General features: G+C 42.1%; 1 protein-coding gene across 6 annotated transcripts in view; it reads left to right on the top strand.

Annotated features, from left to right (window-relative positions):
* ACTN1 (actinin alpha 1) overlaps window positions 1–14306 on the top strand; it is an 88623-nt gene extending 74317 nt beyond the window's left edge. For 2 of the 6 annotated variants that reach the window (XM_027642151.1, XM_027642153.1), the window contains 9 exons: window positions 1986–2094; window positions 2601–2741; window positions 4665–4847; window positions 5545–5679; window positions 6514–6693; window positions 7593–7739; window positions 9926–9991; window positions 11440–11598; window positions 13413–14306. In XM_027642151.1, the coding sequence (XP_027497952.1) occupies window positions 1986–2094; window positions 2601–2741; window positions 4665–4847; window positions 5545–5679; window positions 6514–6693; window positions 7593–7739; window positions 9926–9991; window positions 11440–11598; window positions 13413–13571 (1279 nt within the window). In that variant the 3' untranslated portion in view covers window positions 13572–14306. Of the gene's footprint in view, window positions 1–1985; window positions 2095–2600; window positions 2742–4664; window positions 4848–5544; window positions 5680–6513; window positions 6694–7592; window positions 7740–9305; window positions 9387–9925; window positions 9992–11439; window positions 11599–13412 lie in introns of all 6 variants that reach the window. The other 4 variants (XM_027642152.1, XM_027642149.1, XM_027642148.1 and 1 more) reach the window with 4 other exon arrangements.
* Window positions 14307–21017: the final 6711 nt, after the last annotated feature.

The following is a 21017-nucleotide window of genomic DNA, read 5'->3' as shown; positions in this document are numbered from 1 at the left end:
CTCTCTTTTAATACAAAAATCCTCCTTATTCTAGCAGAAAAAAACCTGCTTGAGCCCATCGTGGCCTCACCCTTTGCCCCAGGAGTACTGTGTGCACTTTGTTCAGCACTTGCTCCAGGGCATCCTCACAACAGCTCAGCTCTCTCTCTGCTTCCCTCCAGCTTGGAAACCTTCACTTCCACTTCTTTTCCTGGAGTAATACAGCTTACCAGGAGAAATGAGGGCTCATAAGTGTAGGAGTCTAATTGCTAGAGGTAGCAGGCAGGTAAAAACCTAGTCTCTGCAGCACAGAGAGACTCTGAAATCCTGCATTTTTCTTGGCAAAAAACAGTCTGAACAACTTGGTTTTGACTCTGTTTCCTATTCTAAAAAGATTTATATATCACACTGGTCTATCTAAAGTTAGTGTCTGGGCTGAGATCAGTACTCTTGGGCTGAAAAGCTGTTTTTCTCTAAAAATTTTGAATTACTGGATCAAGACCATTATCTCCTTTAACAACACATATTTACACAATTGCTCCCTTGTCCACTGGAGGATTGACCTTGGAACAGGAGGAGGGTTCAAGGCAATCCTCCGTGTCAGGAAGATTAAAACTGAGGCTGGCTAGTCAGCAAGCATTACCTGACCTGTCACTTCCAAAGGACATGCTGCATGTTAGCCAAAGCAGCTGCAGTTCTAAGAGCAACAGGGAAGACTGAGGCCTAAGCTGTGAGAGAGGTTACGAGGTACTTCTTCCGAAGTGTGAGAACAGCAGGCTCTGCCATTCTTGCAAAAGGCGTCTTCCATTTCAGCAAAGAGGCCATGCTCTGAAAAACCATGGCAAAGCTCTTTTCTTCCCCAGAGGTACACTGCCAGATTGATGCAGCGAGTCTGGAGGAAGCCACTGCAGCTACAGTGCCAGGCATGTTTGGGGTCATGGCATGTTCCCCTCCCCAGCAGTAGTGGTCTAGCATGGATGTATTACAAGTCAGACTTTCAGAAGGAGTTCTTTCATATGCAATGCTGCTCTGCAGCAAAGTAGATCAAGCAACTGATCTGGATTAAAAACCTAGCGAAGAAGTTATTTTTAGCCCAAATCAGTTTCCTGACTAGTTTACTGGAGGACTCCACCAACAGTGGCGCCCACACACCTCAGGAGGGCAATACAATGGCATGAAGAAACAAGACTGGGGGAGGCAAGAGCATAACTTGTATTACTACTTAGAAAAATGTTCATCAGATGGCCCAGGATCACTCAGTATCCCTTTTTCTTTCAAGGCTGACACTTCCCAGCTCCCTCTGTCTGCAGATTTCTCCCTCTTTGACCATGTGCAGAACCATGAGCACAAAGCAGTGCAAGACCACATGCTTCAACTTGCCCCTGTACTCTCCTTTCCCCAACCATACTTTTACCAGCCTGTCTTCGACGAGTGCCAGCCTATAGATATGTCAGTAAAGCAATCCCTGTCAAGCAAATAGGAGAGACCTACACTTTTATTCTGAGATTGTCCTAAATAAATTTATTGGATTGTGTAATTAATAATTCCTTGCCACCTGTGCTATGCAAATCTTATAGCTATCTTAGAAGTTCCTTAGCATTCCTGATAAAATATTTGCTTTCCATTCTGATGTACAAGATGCAGGTGGTTAGCCTGCGTAATGTTCTTAAGCAGAATGCAGGAGCAGATTGCTCTGCTCATAATCTGCTTATTCCCCATTAGAGCAAAAGTCTGTACTCCCTTCCCCCAGTGACAGGTTATTCCCATCAGGTAGCCAGCCTCAGTATTTGTTGAGGCCTTGGGGATCCTGTTCTGTGCTGTTTGATGTACTATAACATACAGTGTCTCCAAAACTAAATACTGATATCTTCAGTTTATTTGCAGAGACCATGAGCATTTTGTTTGAATCTGTCTTCAAGACTGATCAAGATTTTTAATGCGTTTCTCGTATTTCTCCACAAGGTCTTTATTTGACTTCTTGTCATTTTTTCCCCCACCTGTTCTAGTGAGCTGGACTATTACGACTCTCCCAGTGTCAATGCCAGGTGCCAGAAGATCTGTGATCAATGGGATAATCTGGGTGCCCTAACCCAGAAACGTAGAGAAGCCTTGGAGGTGAGACATATTACAAGTTGGACCTTCAGGATTATGTTGATAGGTCATTTGTGGGAAGCAAGCTCCTGTGGGTACAAGTAATTTCAGCTCATTTGTGAACTCCTAGAACATCCTGGACTGTAAACAAGGGCTACATTTCAGTATATTTAGGCTGTTTTTCTTCCAGCCCAATTATGGTGCCATTTGTTTGCTCAGGCTATTGATTTATTTCTGCTTTTTTTGAGTGTTTTGTCATCTCACTCTGCTTGAAAAGACTGCCTTTGTTTTGTTTTATTTCAAAGAATCTTAGATTTATTTTATTTCTCTCAGAGGAAAAAAAATTTATCCTGTGTGTAATCTCTAATAGCAGAGAGATTTTTACAGTAGTGCTATCCTGGGAACACCAAAAGGTCTGAAAAGAAGGAGCAGCTCAGACAACTCATGTATCTATGTGATTATTCTTCTCTAACCTCTTTTCTGACCTCTTTTCTTATTTTTTTTTTTTTTTTTTTTTGGTGCATGCCCAGAGGACAGAGAAGTTACTGGAAACAATTGACCAGTTGTACCTGGAATATGCCAAACGAGCTGCCCCTTTCAATAACTGGATGGAAGGGGCCATGGAGGACCTGCAGGACACATTCATTGTTCACACCATTGAGGAGATCCAGGTACAGAGCAGTCATTTGCATCAGTTAGGCTGGGATAGAGAGAAGTTGGGGGTCTCCTGGATTCAGAGTGGTGATAAATTTGTAGTTGATGCTTTGGCACTTCTGCTCTATTGAGATAGCCTTACCCAGAGAAACAAAAATGAGTATGTTTTTCCTTGATTTTCTCCAAAAACCTGGACACCACCCTAGCTGGACACAATGAACTGAAAGCAGCTTTTTCAGTGTAATTCCAGAGGCATATTAATGGAAGCCTGAAAATAGAGAGAATCTTTTCAGGTCTTGTGGAATTTTTCTTAACCCACGTGAGCAAAACTTAGTGCTACTCTCAGGGTCTGCAGGTCAGTTCTCCCATGTAATGTCACGTCCGGGTCATTTGGTCCTGCGTGATAGGATGTGCCATGAATACAGTTGTTGTGCTGCCAGCTGGTTTTTGGTACTGAGCACAAGAAAAATCAGAATTGACCACTTTGGTCCTGAATTACCATTTGAAATGTAAGTTGTCTTGCCTCCTGTAAGACAACAAAGACAGTATCTTAGTTTTTTCCCTTCTGAAAGGGTGTTAGGAAAGCAACTTGAGCTATCTACTGGTAATTTTCAAACCTCAGAGAGCAGGAATTACTCTTTCCTGGATCGCAGTGGGGACTTCTATTTCTCCTGCTTGATGGCCTCATGAAAAGAATCCAAGTCAGCTCTTTACCAGAATGGCTGACAGCAGTGTGACCATCAGTGAGACAGCAAATGGGAGACCAACAGGGAATACCATGCAGCCAGGGGGCAGAGGAGTAGTGACATAGTGACTGAGCAGCTAGTTGTTTCTTCCATCCTTTTCTCCTGAACAAAGGTTCATTAAGTCTTTCATAACGCAGAACAAACCTAAACAGCGTTTAAACACTTCTGTCATCTCTTTGTGACTGTTTGCAATATCTTTCCCAGCCCCCTACGCTTGTATTACATCTCCATAGCCAGTGCAGCAGCTGCAAAGTAATGAGTCACCGAGTAAGGAAGGAATTTTACAAAAAGTAGTTGCACTCTGTGTGTTGTGAGAGAGTGGTTAATCATGTGGTTTACTTTCATTCCCTCTTCTATCCACACTGTTCCCTCAGTTATCCCTGCACACACCTGTTTCCCATTTATTTTGCTGCCTCTTTCCCTGCATTTGCTTCCCTAGACTTGATCTTCTAGGTTGCTAGGATGAAGGCCTGTAGAAGCAGTGGAAGATGAGCCAGGATCAACTGGCTTGTCAACTGTCCACAAACTACCAGCAAGCACGCCCAAACCACTGGTCCTTGGAGCACAGCCCAGGCACCACAGCAAGATGGAGAACAGAAAGGCCCTGCTGCATTCAGGGAGAAGGAGCTGTTTTCCAACATCAGGAGTATATGTTGCCTGTGCGAGTTTGCTGTTGGCTGGAAGACCTTCACCTGGTTCTAACTGACTCTGTTCAGACTGAGTCTGACTCCTTTACTCATCTGGAGTTACCTTGGATGTAGAATAAGTACATATTTAGTGGGAGAAGAAAAACATGGCCCATTTAAACTATTGAGACATGACTGTTTTATAGCAATGCTAGTAGTCAGATCTTCTTCCCAAGAGAGCTGATGGGCAGTTACTGAGCAGTGTTGGAAAAATAGTTCCCTTTAACTTATGAGACAGAATTATTCCACAATTTTTTGGTATGTGATCTCGGTCACTGGTCATCGTGGGACAGAAACAGAGGGAAAACAAGACTTCATATCATTTTACTGCTTAAAACAACCCATTTAGTGATGCTGAGAGAACCTGAAAAGTGTGTTAGAGTAGACTGCTTTGTGTCCTGGGAATATGTAAGCTTTTGCAATCACTTCTGCAGGCATCCATTTGCTGAAGAGGTTATTCCGTAAGTAATGCTCTTACCCTCCTTTTGCTGCTGCCTTCCTTCTGCAGGGCTTGACCACAGCTCATGAGCAGTTCAAAGCCACGTTGCCAGATGCTGACAAGGAGCGACAGGCCATTCTGGGAATCCACAATGAAGTCTCAAAGATTGTCCAGACATACCATGTCAACATGGCAGGAACGAATCCTTACACTACGATCACCCCACATGAGATCAATGGCAAATGGGAACATGTGAGTTCTTTCCAACCTTGCAAGTTAGCGAGGGAGAATGTCACTGCTCAACCACTGGGGCCCCAGGAACTGGATTATTTACTCTGCAGTTACCCCCTCATGCTTACTGCTGAGTTTAGTGGAATTTTGTCATTTATTTTTGGCTCAATTGCCATGTGCTTGGAAAGTGGAAGAGATCTTTGATACAAATGCCTGAGGTGTTTCAACCCCTTTTACATGCTATTTTTAAATGAAAGATGCTAAATTTCAAAGCTTTGAGGTTTTCAGTCTTCAGTTGACCTGCAAGTAAGTATAATAGCATCCTTTGTCACCATTCAGCTCCTCAGATGTTTTATCTCCACGGCCAAGTAGCCTTTCTTTGCTGTAATCTTAAAAGAGTAGCTGCTGTCTATAGTAGTTGTGGTGATGATTCTTACTACAAAACAAAATCGCCAAAGTGAGATCCTGCAACTCAGTTAACATGAGCCGCCAAAACCACAACTACTGAATGGAAGCCTCTTCTCGTCTTCCATGTCTGGAGATGAGTTTGCAGTGTGCATCCTACAGCAGATAGCATTCACATTCCACGCCCACCGTGACTTAAATGTGACTTTTCAGTGCAAACACCTACTCCTCCCTCCCGTGCAACAACCTCTACATTTACTGTACACATGCCTTTATGTGTCTAAACTGCACACTTTGTTATGCTTTGCTGTAGGTGCGGCAGTTGGTTCCCAGAAGGGATCAAGCCCTGATGGAAGAACATGCTCGCCAACAGCAAAATGAACGACTTCGTAAACAGTTTGGTGCACAGGCCAATGTCATTGGACCCTGGATCCAGACCAAGATGGAGGTAGTGCTTTGCAAATTTTGAAACACTGTTTTCCTTTGTGATCTTCACTGATATTCTTATCCTTGATCTTTCTTGACCACTGTCACAGCCATTCTTTCTCCCAAGTTGCAGTAAGAGAAACATCATAGAAAATACAAAGAATCCCGAGACTGATATCGATTACTGAAGTGCTTGTACTTTTCTCCCTGTAACTCTTTAGTACCAGACAAAAAGCATGACTTAAGATGGGGAACACTGGTATTTTAAGATTTGTGTTTATATGCAGCAAGTTAAAAACTCTAGATCAGAGACATAGTTTGTGTAATTGCTTTCACAGCAATGGTTTTGATCCACATGACAAAATAAATACAATTAGCATATCAAATATCTTCAGAGGAGACATTTTTAAGGGAGATCTCTTTTTAGGTAAGATTTGAGTTGAAGTAAATGAAGTTGATGAAATGCAAGAATATGAACCTATTACTGATGGCAGAAGCTGGAAAGAAGAGAGTGATTACAGAAATATGTCTGTATGAAGGGACTAAGTTAGTGGCGGACAGTACACCAAAAAAAGATCTGGCTTGTTACATTACTAGCTTATGGACTGCAGTTTCCTTTTCTTATATATCCTTGTGTTAGACACATCTTATGTGATTCACCTCACTTGGAAAATGTTCAGGACTCTGCTAAATTTTTTGCTAACACTGTCTCAGTTTATGTGAAGTAACTGCTCCATGAGATTATTTTTTTTGAATCATCATCCTGTGTGAGAGTGAAATCGCTGCAATAAATGTCAAGCATGTTGAGGCTTGTCCTTTCAGTGGAGTCTTAACTCCTTTGACTTTGCTAATGCAGGAGATTGGCCGCATTTCAATAGAGATGCACGGGACCCTGGAGGACCAGCTCAACCACTTGCGGCAATATGAGAAAAGCATTGTGAATTACAAACCAAAGATTGACCAGTTGGAAGGAGACCACCAGCTGATCCAGGAAGCACTTATCTTTGACAACAAGCACACCAACTATACCATGGAGGTAAAATGTTTTGGCAGCAGATTAGACACCCTCATCTGCTGTGGCCAGGTAGTGTCAGCAACATCTAGCTCAGGCAAAGTGTTGTGGTTCTTAGGAAAATGGAGAGCTTGACAATGTGGCCAAGCATGCAACAACATGTCACTGAATTTCATTTTTGCCTTGCTGTACTTCATACCAATCCATTCCAATGCACTTCCAAATATAGACAACAGAAACAATCTGAATGAGATCAATAGTATTGCTTGAAAAATTGTCAGGTCTCATTTCTCCTGTCACCCTATTGTGGCAGCCTATTAGCTGGGATTAGAAAGGAAAGTGCTGATGATTTTGAGCTGCCACTGCCTGGCAGAAGAAAAAAGTCCAACAGAAGTTTTTTTAAATCTGAGACTGGATTTCTGTTGACAACATGAGGTTTTTTGGGAGCAATCTGAGTTCAACATGAGTCCAGCAGAACACAGACAGCCTTTGGAACTTGTCTTTTGGTTTCTGACCATCTCCATTAAGCAACAGGAGAGGCAGTACAGCACCAGCATCTTCCAAGCACTGTGTTTTTTTGCTTGACTAAGTCCTAGAAGCATTGGATTTGCTTCTGATTTGTGTTAAAGGCCCCCAGTATGTTGGGAGCCTTTCTGACCAGGCAAAGGAACTTTGCAATAGGACCAAGTCTTTCTTAAGATCAGGAATTGGCTTCCTCAGTATTTTTTTTAGGTCAGAATTCAGATTTTTAATATCTGGCTGGCTCACACTGCAGATGAGAAGGAAACTTTTGTGAGAAAATGGACTTCTGCCTTGGACACCAGAGTCATTTAGTTTGCAATAAGTAGCACATTTGATCCACTGGCCTCAGAGGCTGAAGAGCAACTTCTTAATTTTAAAATTGTCCTGACCTCTTTTTCCAGCATATCCGAGTGGGCTGGGAACAGTTACTAACAACAATTGCTAGAACTATCAATGAAGTGGAAAACCAGATTCTGACCCGTGATGCCAAAGGAATCAGCCAGGAACAGATGAATGAGTTCCGGGCTTCTTTCAACCATTTTGACAGGGTAAGTCAGTGCTGACTGCAGCTTGGTAAGCTACAAGCTTTCATGTAGACTACACAGTGCAATAAAAGCAAGCAGTCACTGTCACAAAATAAGATCAATAGAAGATATTTTATTCTTAAAAATGCTGTCAAGCAGTCATTTCTGTGAAGACTGCCAAGTGATCATTAGTCTGGGAGAAGTATGTCTTCACAGGAAACTGCTAAGTTTCCTGGTAAAGCTAAAGTATGGAAAGGTTTGAAGGGTTTTTTAGGTAATTAGACTTTTACCCCATCTTCTCCAGAGAGCAGATAATTATCTTGATTTATAAAGTTCTTTGGACCATCTGTTCTCTACTCTGATATGCCATCTCTGGTATATCTGGTATATGATCTCTGGTATATCTGAGGGCAGCCTGCTCTCAGAGATTGGCAACACTTTCAAATTGCTTAACACTGGCTATTTCAGACCCTCTCTAGCTATCTAAGAAAAATAAACCATGGCTTCTTTTCTTAGAAGAGGGACCCATAAAGTTCTATAGAGATTTTAATTTTGACCTTCATATCATTTACCCCTTCCTTCACAACAGTCTGAAGGTGCAGAACATGAGTTTCCCACCTTCGACTCTCTATTTGATTTGGACATTGACTTTAAAAAGCTGAAACTTCTGAGGAAAGTCACTTAAAATTGTCCCCACCATCCTGTCTGTAGCTTCCTTGATCTGGCGAGAGATGGTGGCAGCACACAGGGGATCTTTAGTGCTTGGAGGCTGTCCTGAGCTAAAATGCTGCAGGGTGGATGGCGATTCTTGGTTCCTGTGGTAGCTTATGTGTTGTTTGATTGGTATATCCAAACACTGGGGGAGTGGGCGTGAGCAAAAGGAAGAGCAGCTGCCAAGCCATGTCGTGCTGTGCTGTACATCCGTGCTGTTTGCAGAGCTGAGCACTTGAAATAGCTTTGCCAGTCAAAGCTCCACCTCATGTGCAGGTCTCATAAATACAGTCATAATGCTGCTCCCCTGAGCTTCAGCTGTTTTTCTTTGTCTATTCCTGGGGTGCCCTGATAGCTAAGCTTCCTTGGGTGTGTTGCCAAACATACCTGCCCTCACCTACTCCTTTAGTGGAACTTTTGACTATAAGATTAAGGCAATGCTTCCCACTGCCTCTGCCTGCTTACCTGCACTCCGGGTTACTAGTGAAACACAGGGCTTTTGACACTGGATAACAAGCAGTGATGCAAGTGATTCACGTGGGAGATTGATATCTTGAGGCTTCTGAGCATCAACTGTTTTTGTCATTCAAATGCTCTCAAGATGGGATGAGCTCTCTGAGAAGGAACTGTTCCAAGAGCATTTTTAGCACATCCTGAAATGTCATTGTGATATCTAATGTTGTGCACTTTTATTTTTCTTCCCTGTCTTTCTATCTGCATGTCATTCTTCCTCTCCCTCTCTCCTCACCCACTGCATGGTGCACCTATTTGTTGTCCTTTCACCTCCCTTTGAACTTCTCTGTGTCTCCCTTCCTTCTGCCCCACACCGTCACCCCACTGGCACTGCATGTCCTGCTGCCTGGCACACCGCATAACCAGGACCACTCCGGCACACTTGGCCCTGAGGAATTCAAAGCCTGTCTCATCAGCTTGGGTTACGATATTGGAAACGATGCACAGGTACTGAATGCTAGTGGTGAACACAGACAGATATTAAACTGTGAAAAAATAACAGGTTTTTCCTTTCTTTTCTTGTTTGTCTTAATCCGTCGTTGTTCTTGTGTTGGACTATATATACATCACTTTTCTATACTGCTTCCTCTCTAAATGTACTTTGATACCTATTCCTTTTTAATTCCCTAATTTTTTGTCTTGGGAGAATTCCTTTTATGTCCTCAAACCGTTCAATTTACTTCTTTGTCACTTAAAACTTTTCTCGTCCATCCCTCAATCTGTCTTCCGTGATATCTTAATTCCTTTTCTTCATCATCAATATGTTTCTTGTGTGTAAACAATTCCATGTCCAAACCTACCTTTGCTTCTTCATGGTTTCACAAACTACCTTTCCTCTGTTGTCTTTCATTGTTCTGTAAATCCTTTCTTCCATCTTCTCCCTGCTGAATCTCATTCTTTGTAATGTCTCCTATGGGTTCACTTCTTCCTGGACTGGTCTCCCCTTTCTCTCTTGGCTTTTTCCATCTTTGTATCATTCCCTGTAGAAGAAGACTGGTATGATGGATTGTGAAGATTTCCGAGCCTGCCTTATCTCCATGGGTTACAATATGGTAATGTAGAGCCCTCTGTCACTCCTATTCAAAGTGATTCTTTTAGGTACCTTCAAAAATAAAGGGACAATGAGTAATGAATCAAGGTAAATATAGCCTTATTTTCCAATATTATCACTAATGGATGTTAAAACTAATCTTAGTTGTACATGTAAAATTCTTGTCTCACAGTGGTAGCTAAAGGTAAAAAAAATGGAAATTATTGTCTAATTCCTGTGTGGTTCAAATAACAATTGTATTTATCAAACTGTGTAGCTACCAGTGGAAGAAACAATAAACTTCCTCATACTGGTACCTGCACTCTGCACAGCACACACAACCTCCCCCAGCCTTGAGTGTCAGTTGAACTTATCGTGAAGTGTATACAAGACCTCATTTCTGAATACACTCAAAACACTGCTCCTCTCATTCCTACCATTTGTTCAAGTTCCAGTCATTCTCCCCATGACTTTTTTCCTCACCAGAGTATCTGAATATTCAGAGAAGTAACATGTGGCACCTTGACAGGTATGACAACTAATAGAAAGAGCTTCACCAAAGACTGATGCTCACCAAAGGGCAGAAGAGTGCAAATATATTCAGCTGCACTCTCAGTGTCTTTGCTCCTGATATCAGGCAAAGCAGTGTTTAATCATCTTACTCATCAGCCCAGACTCTTCAGTGTAGCATGCCAAGACATGGTAACATTTGATTAGGTGCCTTAATTACTCTTGAAGGTATACTGTTCTAGATGTGTTAGGAGAGCCTGTTCCCAGGAGAAGACTCTACTCTGCTCTCCCCTCCTTCTCTAGAGAGTCCCAGGGATGAGAATAGATGATCTTGGTTTATATACAAAAAGGAATGCAAAAACCTGCACTACAAGGTTTTGGCTTCTGTAGCAAAACTTTGCTGAAGGATCTTCCCTGTAAAATCTACTTCCCTGGGCTACTCCAGATATGCAAGTCCTTCTTTCCAAAGCTGCCTAGTAAATATGAGTAAGATAACAATGAAATATCCCAGAGACATTTCTCTAGTGGTTTCTGTTTTGTCAGCTGAAGAAAACTGTAAAGGTTTTCTTTAAGTAAATGAAAGTAAAAGGATTTGAGGAGTGCAGATCTTCAAATACTGCTACAGACATCTAGCACAACATGTATAGAGAAATTTGGGTCTTCCTCTGAAGTCTGTATGATATTGTTCCATGATAGGAGCGTTGTCCTAGAGCTAGATGGAGCAGGATGTTATCCTAGGGCACAGTTGACAATATTTTATTCCAAAGGACGAACGAGTGGGAAGTATTTGTACGCAACAGCAAGCTAAAAAAGAACATCCTGGTTACAAAAAAAAAGCAAAGGTGGTTTCTATTTGGCTTTGTTTTTCTAGCTGTGAGATGGGCTGCTGAACAGTTTCTCCTCACTTTCATAGCACTGCTGCCCAAATGTCCAGGCTTACATAACTCTCTTGTTCCCCAGGGAGAGGCAGAGTTTGCCCGCATCATGAGCATTGTCGACCCTAACCGTTTGGGTGTAGTGACGTTCCAGGCCTTCATCGACTTCATGTCCCGGGAAACAGCAGATACTGATACTGCTGACCAAGTTATGGCTTCCTTCAAGATCCTGGCTGGAGATAAGGTCAGACTCCACACCTTCATTTCCTGCATCTGCATGGCTCCTGCTTTTCTTTTTCTCTCTTGTCTCTGAGAGAAAGTGTTGAGGGAAGCACTCCCCAGTGTGGACGGTATTTTCACAGGAACATTCTGTAGTGCTGGAGGAGTGCAAGGTTAAAGCGTGGGTTAATGAGCAGCCTGCCAAGGCACTCAAAAGTCCTGTTCAGCTCTCAGTCAGAAGTTTGCTGCCCACTCTTGCTTTAAAATTTTAATTAAGAGCTTGGTCGCGATTTGTTATTTTAAAATGAATAAGTTCAACAGACGGTTCTTGATTAGTCTTGAAAACTATTAATTACTGACAGCTGTAAACTTGAGATGACCTTTCTCAGATATACTTGTGTCACTATCAGTTGTTATACAACCAACAGATTTTCGTTGAGGATATGCTGTATTTGCAAGAGGAGCATCTTTTAATCACAGAAATTGGTCGAAAGTAGGAAAACTCAGGGGATGATACAAAAAGTAATAATTTTCTGAATTTACATCATCAGTGGAAGCAGCTGATAAAAGAATATGTAATCTTATTTTTCTTACATGCTCACTAATCTTATATGTAACTGAACAAATAACATGTACATGTAATATTAACATATTTCTATATTTGCTAATTATTTATCTCACATGAAAAGTTGGATACCACTTTTCAGATTATAATGAGTTGCCCTTAAATCCAGTACTGGTTTCTATGTTTCACTAAGAATCTTTTTGTAATCATGATGTAGAAACCCCTGATACCGGTCCTTTAGACATCTACCTGGCTGAAGCCAGTTCTATTGTCTTTTGAGGCCTGAAAATTCCATGTTATTCAGATAAACTAATCACTGAGGTACTTTGGGATGCAGTATTGCTTATTAACTCATTTATTCTGTACAGTATGTTAACTATACTTGTCAGTGTTTAATATGCTCTGGTGACTATAACATTAAACAGTATTTCATTATGAAGAAAAATACCTTTTACCCAGTCATTAAACTGAAAAGCAGGGGGAAAAAATAATAAGAAGTCACAGGAGGGAGAAGGATGGTGTGAAACCTGAACTGTTGTTCAGACAGACCGAAAATGCCCATGAGTCAGTTAGCTAAAGACAACATATTGATTAGCAAACAGGCAACTACTGTTGCCCACTGCATGGAGAGAAGCCAAGCTTCTCTCCAGAAGTCCAGAGTCTCCAGAAGACCAGTGTCCATAAGTTTTGCTTGCTTATTAAAAATGTCTGCAGTGAAAGGCGAGGATTGTTGCTGGAACTGTGGAAGCAATACAAAGTGTTTGCTTGTCTGCTGCCTGCATTGGTGCCACCAGCAAGAGCTAGAGGGGATGGCCCCTTCCCTTGTTCTGAAGAGAGGGAATGGCAACTCCCAAGCAGCACAAGCAGTTGTTACCTCCTGATGGTGAGGGATAGCATCCAAATTATATTACTGCTGCCTCACATTTGCTTTCAGCAGGACCTCCTCTGTCAACAGGAAGGCACAGTTTTAAACTAACAAGTTACCTTACTTACCTCCAGGTGTTTTCTTTATGTGCGCTGGCATCTCTCCTGCAAAACCAAGTTTTCTCTCTGTAAAAACCTCCTCCTTGTCCATATGGTAGGGAGAGAGCGCATGTCCTCCCAAGGCATAAGCGCAGAGAGCTCTCTGTGTGGGTTTATGTCCCCAGTATAGTTGTTGAGGTCCTGTCCCTGAGTGTTGTCTGCTGCCCTGGTGGGAGAGGGAGTGGTTGTCCCTCTGAGGAAAGTCAGTTTTCTGAAAGTAATGATTGCCTTATTATTTGTCCTTATTGCAGAACTACATCACTGTGGATGAATTACGGCGGGAACTGCCTCCTGATCAAGCTGAATATTGCATTGCTAGAATGGCACCCTACAATGGCCGTGATGCTGTACCCGGTGCCCTGGACTACATGTCCTTCTCCACAGCGCTCTATGGCGAAAGTGACCTTTAACTTTTTTTCTCTCCCACCACACGCTCCCTCCCCTCTCCCCCGTCCAACATACCCTACTTTCTCTTTGCAAAGCAACTTCTGCTCTGCTCTTTTTTGTGTTACCCTCTTTTGCTTCAGATAATCGATCACATTTTTAAGTAGGGGGGGGAGGACATTGACATGGCACCACCTACCTTGCCCTTGAAATAACAGTTTACAAAATTATTTTGTGCAAAAAAGTTACGTTTTAAAAAGAACAGACATATTTTATTATAGAAAAGGTATTTTTCTCCACCAGATTGAAGCTTAAAAAGAAAATGTTAAAATATTGCACCAAATATTTTTTGTTGTGACATAGAAAGTCAAGCACAATGTTACATTCCATCCTTTCCAAAATGAACCAAACTATGACAAAACTCCACCTGTTCTGTTAACTATTACATTTGCGTATGTCTCTCTTATCACATTTATCTTGGGAGGGGGGAAGGCACACAAGTGCATGTATTTGCTGGTTCACTCATTTCATGAAGATATTTTATGATAAACTTTTGAAATTGCTGTGTTTTCTAGGGAAAAAATAATGTACACAGCTCATTTTTTCATATTTAATTAAAAAATACAATACGCCTCCTATGTTATCAGTGCACAACTTTTTTTGTTCCTGAGCGTTGTCTGGTTTCAGAACATGAAGCTTGAGAGTTGATAACTTTGATATTGCTTGTCACAAACCATATTAAAAAATTCTTGTGATAACAACTTTAGACTTTATTCATTTGTATAGTAAAATTGTTTACCCTATTTAGTTTAAAACAACATGATGAAGAGAATCCAAAATTAATATTTTTAACTGAAATTACAGTACTTTTAAAGGTATACTTCCCTGCCCCATAACCTTTTCATTTTTACTGAGTGGTGTTGGAATTTTCACAGCTTTATGACCACTTTAAATCCCTGATACACCCATATCTCTAGGAACAGTATTCTTGTTATTCCTTAAAAACCAGGACAGAATGAGTTACTAGATCTGTACAAACAACCACCGTGTCTTGAACCTTCTGTGAAAAATTAATCCACTGTTCCATGCTCAGCACTGAATATCTTGCTGGTTTTGATAACCACATCTTTTGACATCATAAATTCCTCTAGAGATCATCCTTCTGTTGGATATAGAAAAGAAACCAGCCTTAGGAACAACTCCTTTGGGACCTGTAGTGAGTCATGTGCCTGAAAATCAGCAAAGGAAGCAGCTAATCCTTCCAGCCATCTCATATTACAGGTGCATTTCCTGCCCTCCCACAGCTTTTTTAGGAAACAGAGGGTCAGGAGTAAAAACTACATTACTGCTTCATGACGTGTTTCAATTAAGTGTTTTATAGGTGTAACTAGCTAAGTCCTGAGGAAGGCATTATACATGGTGGGTTGGAGTTCAGCACAGCTTTGTGGTTAATTTCTGACCTTCAGGAGGACACAGTAAAAATCACATCAACGTGTTGTGATGTATCCCAACCTGACAGTATCTGCCTATTGTATTTGGGAGAGGGGATGCTAATATCTGCTACCACACTGCTTACAGGAGACAGCAAGATCTGTGTTCTCCTGTAGACTGGATAACAAGTTTACAGGAAGCATGGTAATAAATGCCATTTAGCTTCATATATAGATAAGGCCAGACTGCACTCACCACAGTTTGTCTCCAAAGGTTTAAGAAGAGACAGTTCATGTAACTTACCTATAATTGTGTTGTTAATGAGGGCTGGAGTTGAGCTGAAGCTGAATTTTCTGTGTATGAAACCATGATACTGACTAGTCTGGAGGGGTTGATATGAGTTGTCAGTAATGTAGGACTTGCAGCCACATCAGTATTTAATTCTCTCTAGACTCATTTTTAGCTATATCACTGCCATGTTGCTACAAATTAGACTGTCCTCTTCAAAGAATGGGATGTTTGGGAATTGGATTCCATTGCCATGTGTTAATGTACACAGCATAGGTTATCTCTTTGAAAGCTAAAACAGCAGAGAGGAAGACTACAGGCCTGAGCAGATAATCTATATTGAAGTTTGCTCAGAATATCCATTGCCATTGCTTTGATAAACCTCTTTCCTCTTCCACAGTAGCTGTCTTTTCCTTGGTTTGTGGCATCTGTAAAAGGACATTTGCACTGTCAAAAAAATTGAGGATCTCTGTGTTGTACCCACTTCCAGGAGACTCAATGATACATATTTTTCATACCTTTTTTTTATTTACTTAAATGATAAAACTGAGGGGGCGAGGGGGAAGGAGCAGAATATCTGTTGGGATATTTAATGACCACTGTCTGGAGAAAAGATCCATGTAATTTTGAAAAAGGGCTGCAAAAAGCATAACTGTGCTGTGGGCCATCACCTCAGGGTGAAGCTACCACTCTGAGAGTGGAGACAAATTATTTTGAATGATCCTGGTGACCACTCTGCAAGTCCATACTTGGAGATTCCAGATGTCTTTATAAAAAGAGCATTGACAGCATTGCACTGTATGACCCAGTTTCACACAAAACCCCAGATGGGTGTAAGTATTCCTAGTTTTATGAGACAGAAAGAAGGTGGCTCATAACTGCTCACATCACAGATTGGTGGCAGTGTACTGTGAGGGTTCCAGCCTTGCTAATGTCGCTCCATTGGCAAGCCAGCACTGCATCCTTTGGTAAAGTTGAGGTGTCAACAGCATCAGAAAGGCCTTCCCTGTGCTTCTGAGTAGTTGAATAGAGTTAAAAATATTGACAATAGGTGTGCCTAAAATATATTAGTATTTCTTCTCAGGTGGCATGGCCTCTGACAAATTGGCTGGAGTTTACATGACCTGGTCTTTCTCTCTTGGCTGTAGATAAAGCCTCCCCATTCCCATCCCACACAAGGAGGAATGCTAGGATGCTGCAAGATGTTCACCTTCTTCATGTGCAACACAATGTTTATCTTGCAACCATGTGGCCTAACAGTCTCTGGCAGTTAAGATGCTGAAATTTGAAAACAGCTTTTGGTATTAGGCTCATGGTTTTGCAGCTAACGTGCCATTCCTTAGCCAAGTCCTGACATCAGCCTTGATGAAATTAATCTCTGGAAGCAGCTGTTTGCAGCTCAGTGACTGTCCCTTCCTCTGCCAAGAACAGAAGCAGCAGACAATCCACCTTAATCTCACACCTTCCAATAACGGGAAAACCATTATTGTCAATCTGCCATACTCTCTACTTTGAGGCATGGAAATTGAAATAATGCTTTTGCAAGAAATTAACCAAGAAATGCCTTTCATGATCATTGATATCTTTGGCTGCTGAGATCTCAGTACCTGCCTCAGCCTGACTGTTTGACAGTACAGGGGCAAAAACTCTTCAGTGCTCAAAAAACGTGGGTCTGTCTTGCCTGCCAGAATGTCAACCCCATTTCCAAAAACCTCTCATACCTATCTTGTGACTGTGTGTGTTCAGTGCTGCCAGCATCTGGTTTGAAGCAGAGTCGAGGAGCAGAGCCAGGAGTCTCAGAAGACAATGAAAGGAAACTGGTCTGCAACCTTTAATGAACTTGGTTTCAAAGAAGTACTCATATATCCATGGAAATTCCATCCAGATGAATCAGACTTACTGGTCTTATCAGGGAAAAAATGGAGAGGGCAAGGAATAAGGAGTGGGTGAGTGTTTGTAATGGCTGTGAAAAGGGACAGCTCAAACTAAATGACTTGTTAAAAACCAGAAAGCAGGTACAATTTTCATACCATAACAAGATTATTTGTACAACATTACTTGCACTACAGATGCTGGGGTAGGACAGACTAGCCAAGTACAAAGAAATTTTAATCATGTTGAATTGATTAAACTGTTGAGGTGACTCCGGCTACTGAAAGGGTTGCTACTGTGTAAACCCTTAAAATCCATTGCATTATCTCTAAGCTACTGGGAAAGTCTTAGCATAATAAACATAGATTAGCAAAGGCTAGAACGTGTCCTGATGCAAACAGGCAATCAGAACATTCCCCTTCAGGCACTGAGAAAATGTGCTCAGTGCTGCAGTCAGTAGCGTAGTCAGTCATTGTGATGAATAAAGTTGGATGATTGCACCTTGTACAGGGAAGGATGTTCTCTAAGGCTATTTCAAGTAGATTTAAATCTCAGTAATTTAAAACCACTGGAAATGCAAGGAGAAAAATAATCTTTTCTATATTCTGAGGACTCAGAGCCATAATAGACTACATCTCACCAATAAGATACTGAAATGGATTCCTCCCATGTCTTTGAACAGCATACAAGAGTCAGGAAATAATTTCTCAGTTTTGTTCTCTGATTTCTGGGACATACATGCAAGAAAATATGTTGGCAGAAACTGCGCTACCTCCCATATCTGTCTTATCTCTTCTCAGCAAGTCTGTTTGCACCTGATTGCTATTAGTCAGCAGTTCACATCCTGGTGACCTAGCAAGCAGTCGAGCAAAATCCTGAGGAACTCTAGCTATTGTCATACCTAGTGACCCTGATGCTGTCTGGAAAAGCATGATCTCTCACTACTGCTTTGGGAAACATCTAGTGCTATTCCCACTGTGCAAATAAAGAAGGCACATAGGGAAAAGGGCTAGATGTCACTAGAAGGTAGAAATGCGAAGCCTTTATTTACAACTGCAATCCAAGCAGTCTCTGTTCAGCTGCTGCCCGAGTCTGGAGGTATTGCTCACTAGGCTTTTCCCTGTTGCACCTAAGCCTTCTCTGTACACCTATGTTTCTGCTTTGGGGCAGGCTGGAGCGGGCCATTGAAACTGCTGGACACCTGGTCCCCTGTAACAGTTCCCTTTAGGGCCCAAGCACTCCTCTCGCAAATACCCCACATCACAATATCCTGGGGGCCACAAATCTCACCCTGAGTACAAAGACCAGTACAAACCCGCAAGACTGGTGGATTCCTTTGCAAAGTCTCAAGGTGGGTTTGCCACCCATTTGCTCCATAAAAGCCTAATTGCCTAAAATATCTTCACATGAGGAGAGGAACACAAGTTCAGTGCTTCATCCCTACCTCCCAGCGCTACACCCTAACCAGGAGAAAACCTAATAGGCTGGGCCAGGGAGCATCTCCTCAGCCTCACTCTATCTCTCTCTCTGAAATAAATAAGCACTCAAGCAATAGGAAAGAAAGCATGAATCCATATCCTCATGGTTTAAGCATTCAGTTTGCAGAAAGAATGCTGCTTCTCTGTCCCTGACAGAGGTATTTTTTAGGTATTTCCTATTAAGCAGTCAAAGGATAAAGACCCTTAGGGTGGGAAACAAGCCCTAGGATGCCTTTCCCAGCACCCCAGCCACTAGGTCTCTCCTTACACTTGCTCTCCCTCAGTTTTCCGCTCCATAGTGGCAAAATTTGAATGAGAGGAGCCTCCCTCCTCTACCACCACAGGCTCAACTGTGGTTAGGACACTGGCAGGTGGGAGCCTGAATCTTTAATCTGAGGAAGACAGAAAACTCAAGCTTCCAGAGTAATGGGTATTTTAAACAATAGGCCATTTTACAAAATGTAGCTGTTGGTCTGAACGTGTCTTTTGGCAGCCAAAGAAAAGAACAAGTCCTAGTTAGTCCTTGCTAGAAACAGATGTTGGCACTCTTCTTTGAGACAAGACCAAGCTCTGGTTCCCAAGTGGAACAAGGCTCTGGTTTCCTAGCTGCAGAGAGGTGCATCTGTACTGACCAGGGGCAGGATGTTTAGACCTACACATCTCCCCAGTGCTTCCTAGCAGCTTCTCATTCATTCAGTAGCATGTGGGCATTTTTGGTCCCCAGATGTCCTGTACAAGATAGCTCTAGGTCTTGAATGGATTCTTCCTGGACAGCTGGCACCTCTTAGGTGCTTCAGGGTTATTGTTTCCAGGCAGGAATGACTTACCTGTGGTCCTTAGGAAGGTTCACAGTGGAGCAATGAACTGGGCTCAGCTCTGTCACATTCCAGTCTAAGTGCTGCAGTCATCCTACAACTATTTAAAACCTTTTCCCAGACCATTGATGTAGTTCTTTAATTGCTATTGTGGCTTTTTGTATGACCCTGTGGCTTTCATTGTACAGATTTGCCTAAAACCAAGGACTACTTTAAACTGCAGAGTTAAGAAAGCATTTTATACCTTCTTTATTATTAAGCACATTCAAACATCACCACCATCACTTTAATGAAGAATTTCTCTCCTGCTACTTCTTACTTGAGTAGGACATAGTACTTAATCTGTGGTACTGAGCCACAGCATCCTGCTTTCTTTTACAGAGAAAATAAAATGTCTTCTTCAGGGAAGTGAGAAAGCAGTTCATTTATCCCAGCAATAAACAGATTGTGGTTTTTCAGTATCCTGATTCCAGATAAGTATTTGTTTACATTTGTAGGTGTGCAGTCAGGACACTAGTAGCTCCCAGTGGGCTTTCAGATGTGCTTCTGAGAGACCAATCTTTTTGTGCAACCAAAATAATGAGGGAACGAAAACACAGCTTTATTACTAAAGTAATAAAGCATGTGTGTGATAGCTTCCAGAAACACTACCCATACACTAGAGGCAATGCTACAGATTCTCCTAATGATATATTTCATGCCTTTTACCACCCATGCAGAGTGTCCACAACCAAGAAAGGGAAAGCAGGACTCCAGCCCAGCTCAGGCACTGCTGGAGCAGCCGGAGCTGCGTTCCAGACGCACAGCTGCATTCTTTCCCACTGACATGACCCCAGAGGCTGCAGAGATGTAGGATAAAACCGAAAAAGCTTTAATTGGGCTTCTAGTATGACATCTTTATTATTGCCAGCAACTCCAATCCTTATTACTCCCATACCATTCCAAGACTGCCACCTAAGGAACTTTTTTTGTGCTTCTGAGCTTCATAATGCAGCAGTTCAAGCACACAGGCACACAGAGACTCTGCTGCTGCTCCTGTAATAGTCCAGCTCTGCCACCTACATAGAATTTGCACAGAAAGTCACAGTGTTGCCATTTTGAGTGTCCAGGACAGTCTTATCAAATAAAGAAGTAAAATAAACATTGTATTCAAAGTTCTAAGACATACTTGCACCAGCTACAGCCACCCACATTTTCTTTTTTAATCACAGTTAGCTGTGTTCAGCTGTCACATTCCTCCATTTTCTTACTAAATAATAGTTCACATCAGCTGCTTTGTGATAAAAGTCAACAGCATCCTGGGCTGCATTAGTCAGAGCACTGCTGGAGGGTCAAGGCAATTGATCTTGCCCCTCTATGCAGCACTGGTGAGGCCATACCTGGAGTGTTGTGCCCACAAAAGAGACATGGACTTGGTGAAGCAAGTCCAGCACAGGGCCACAAAGATGACTGTGGGACTGCAGCATCTCTAATATATGGAGAGGCTAAGAGACCTGGGATTGTTCAGCCTGGAGAAGACTGAATGTGTATCAGTACCTAATGGGAGGGAATGAAGAAGAGGGAGCCACACCCTTCTCACTAGCATCCA

This window comes from Corapipo altera, unplaced genomic scaffold, assembly GCF_003945725.1.
Source record: "Corapipo altera isolate COAL_440 unplaced genomic scaffold, ASM394572v1 23b, whole genome shotgun sequence".
NCBI lineage: Eukaryota > Metazoa > Chordata > Aves > Passeriformes > Pipridae > Corapipo > Corapipo altera.
Note: the sequence above shows the minus strand (reverse complement) of the source record. Positions and strands in the feature narration are given on the sequence as shown.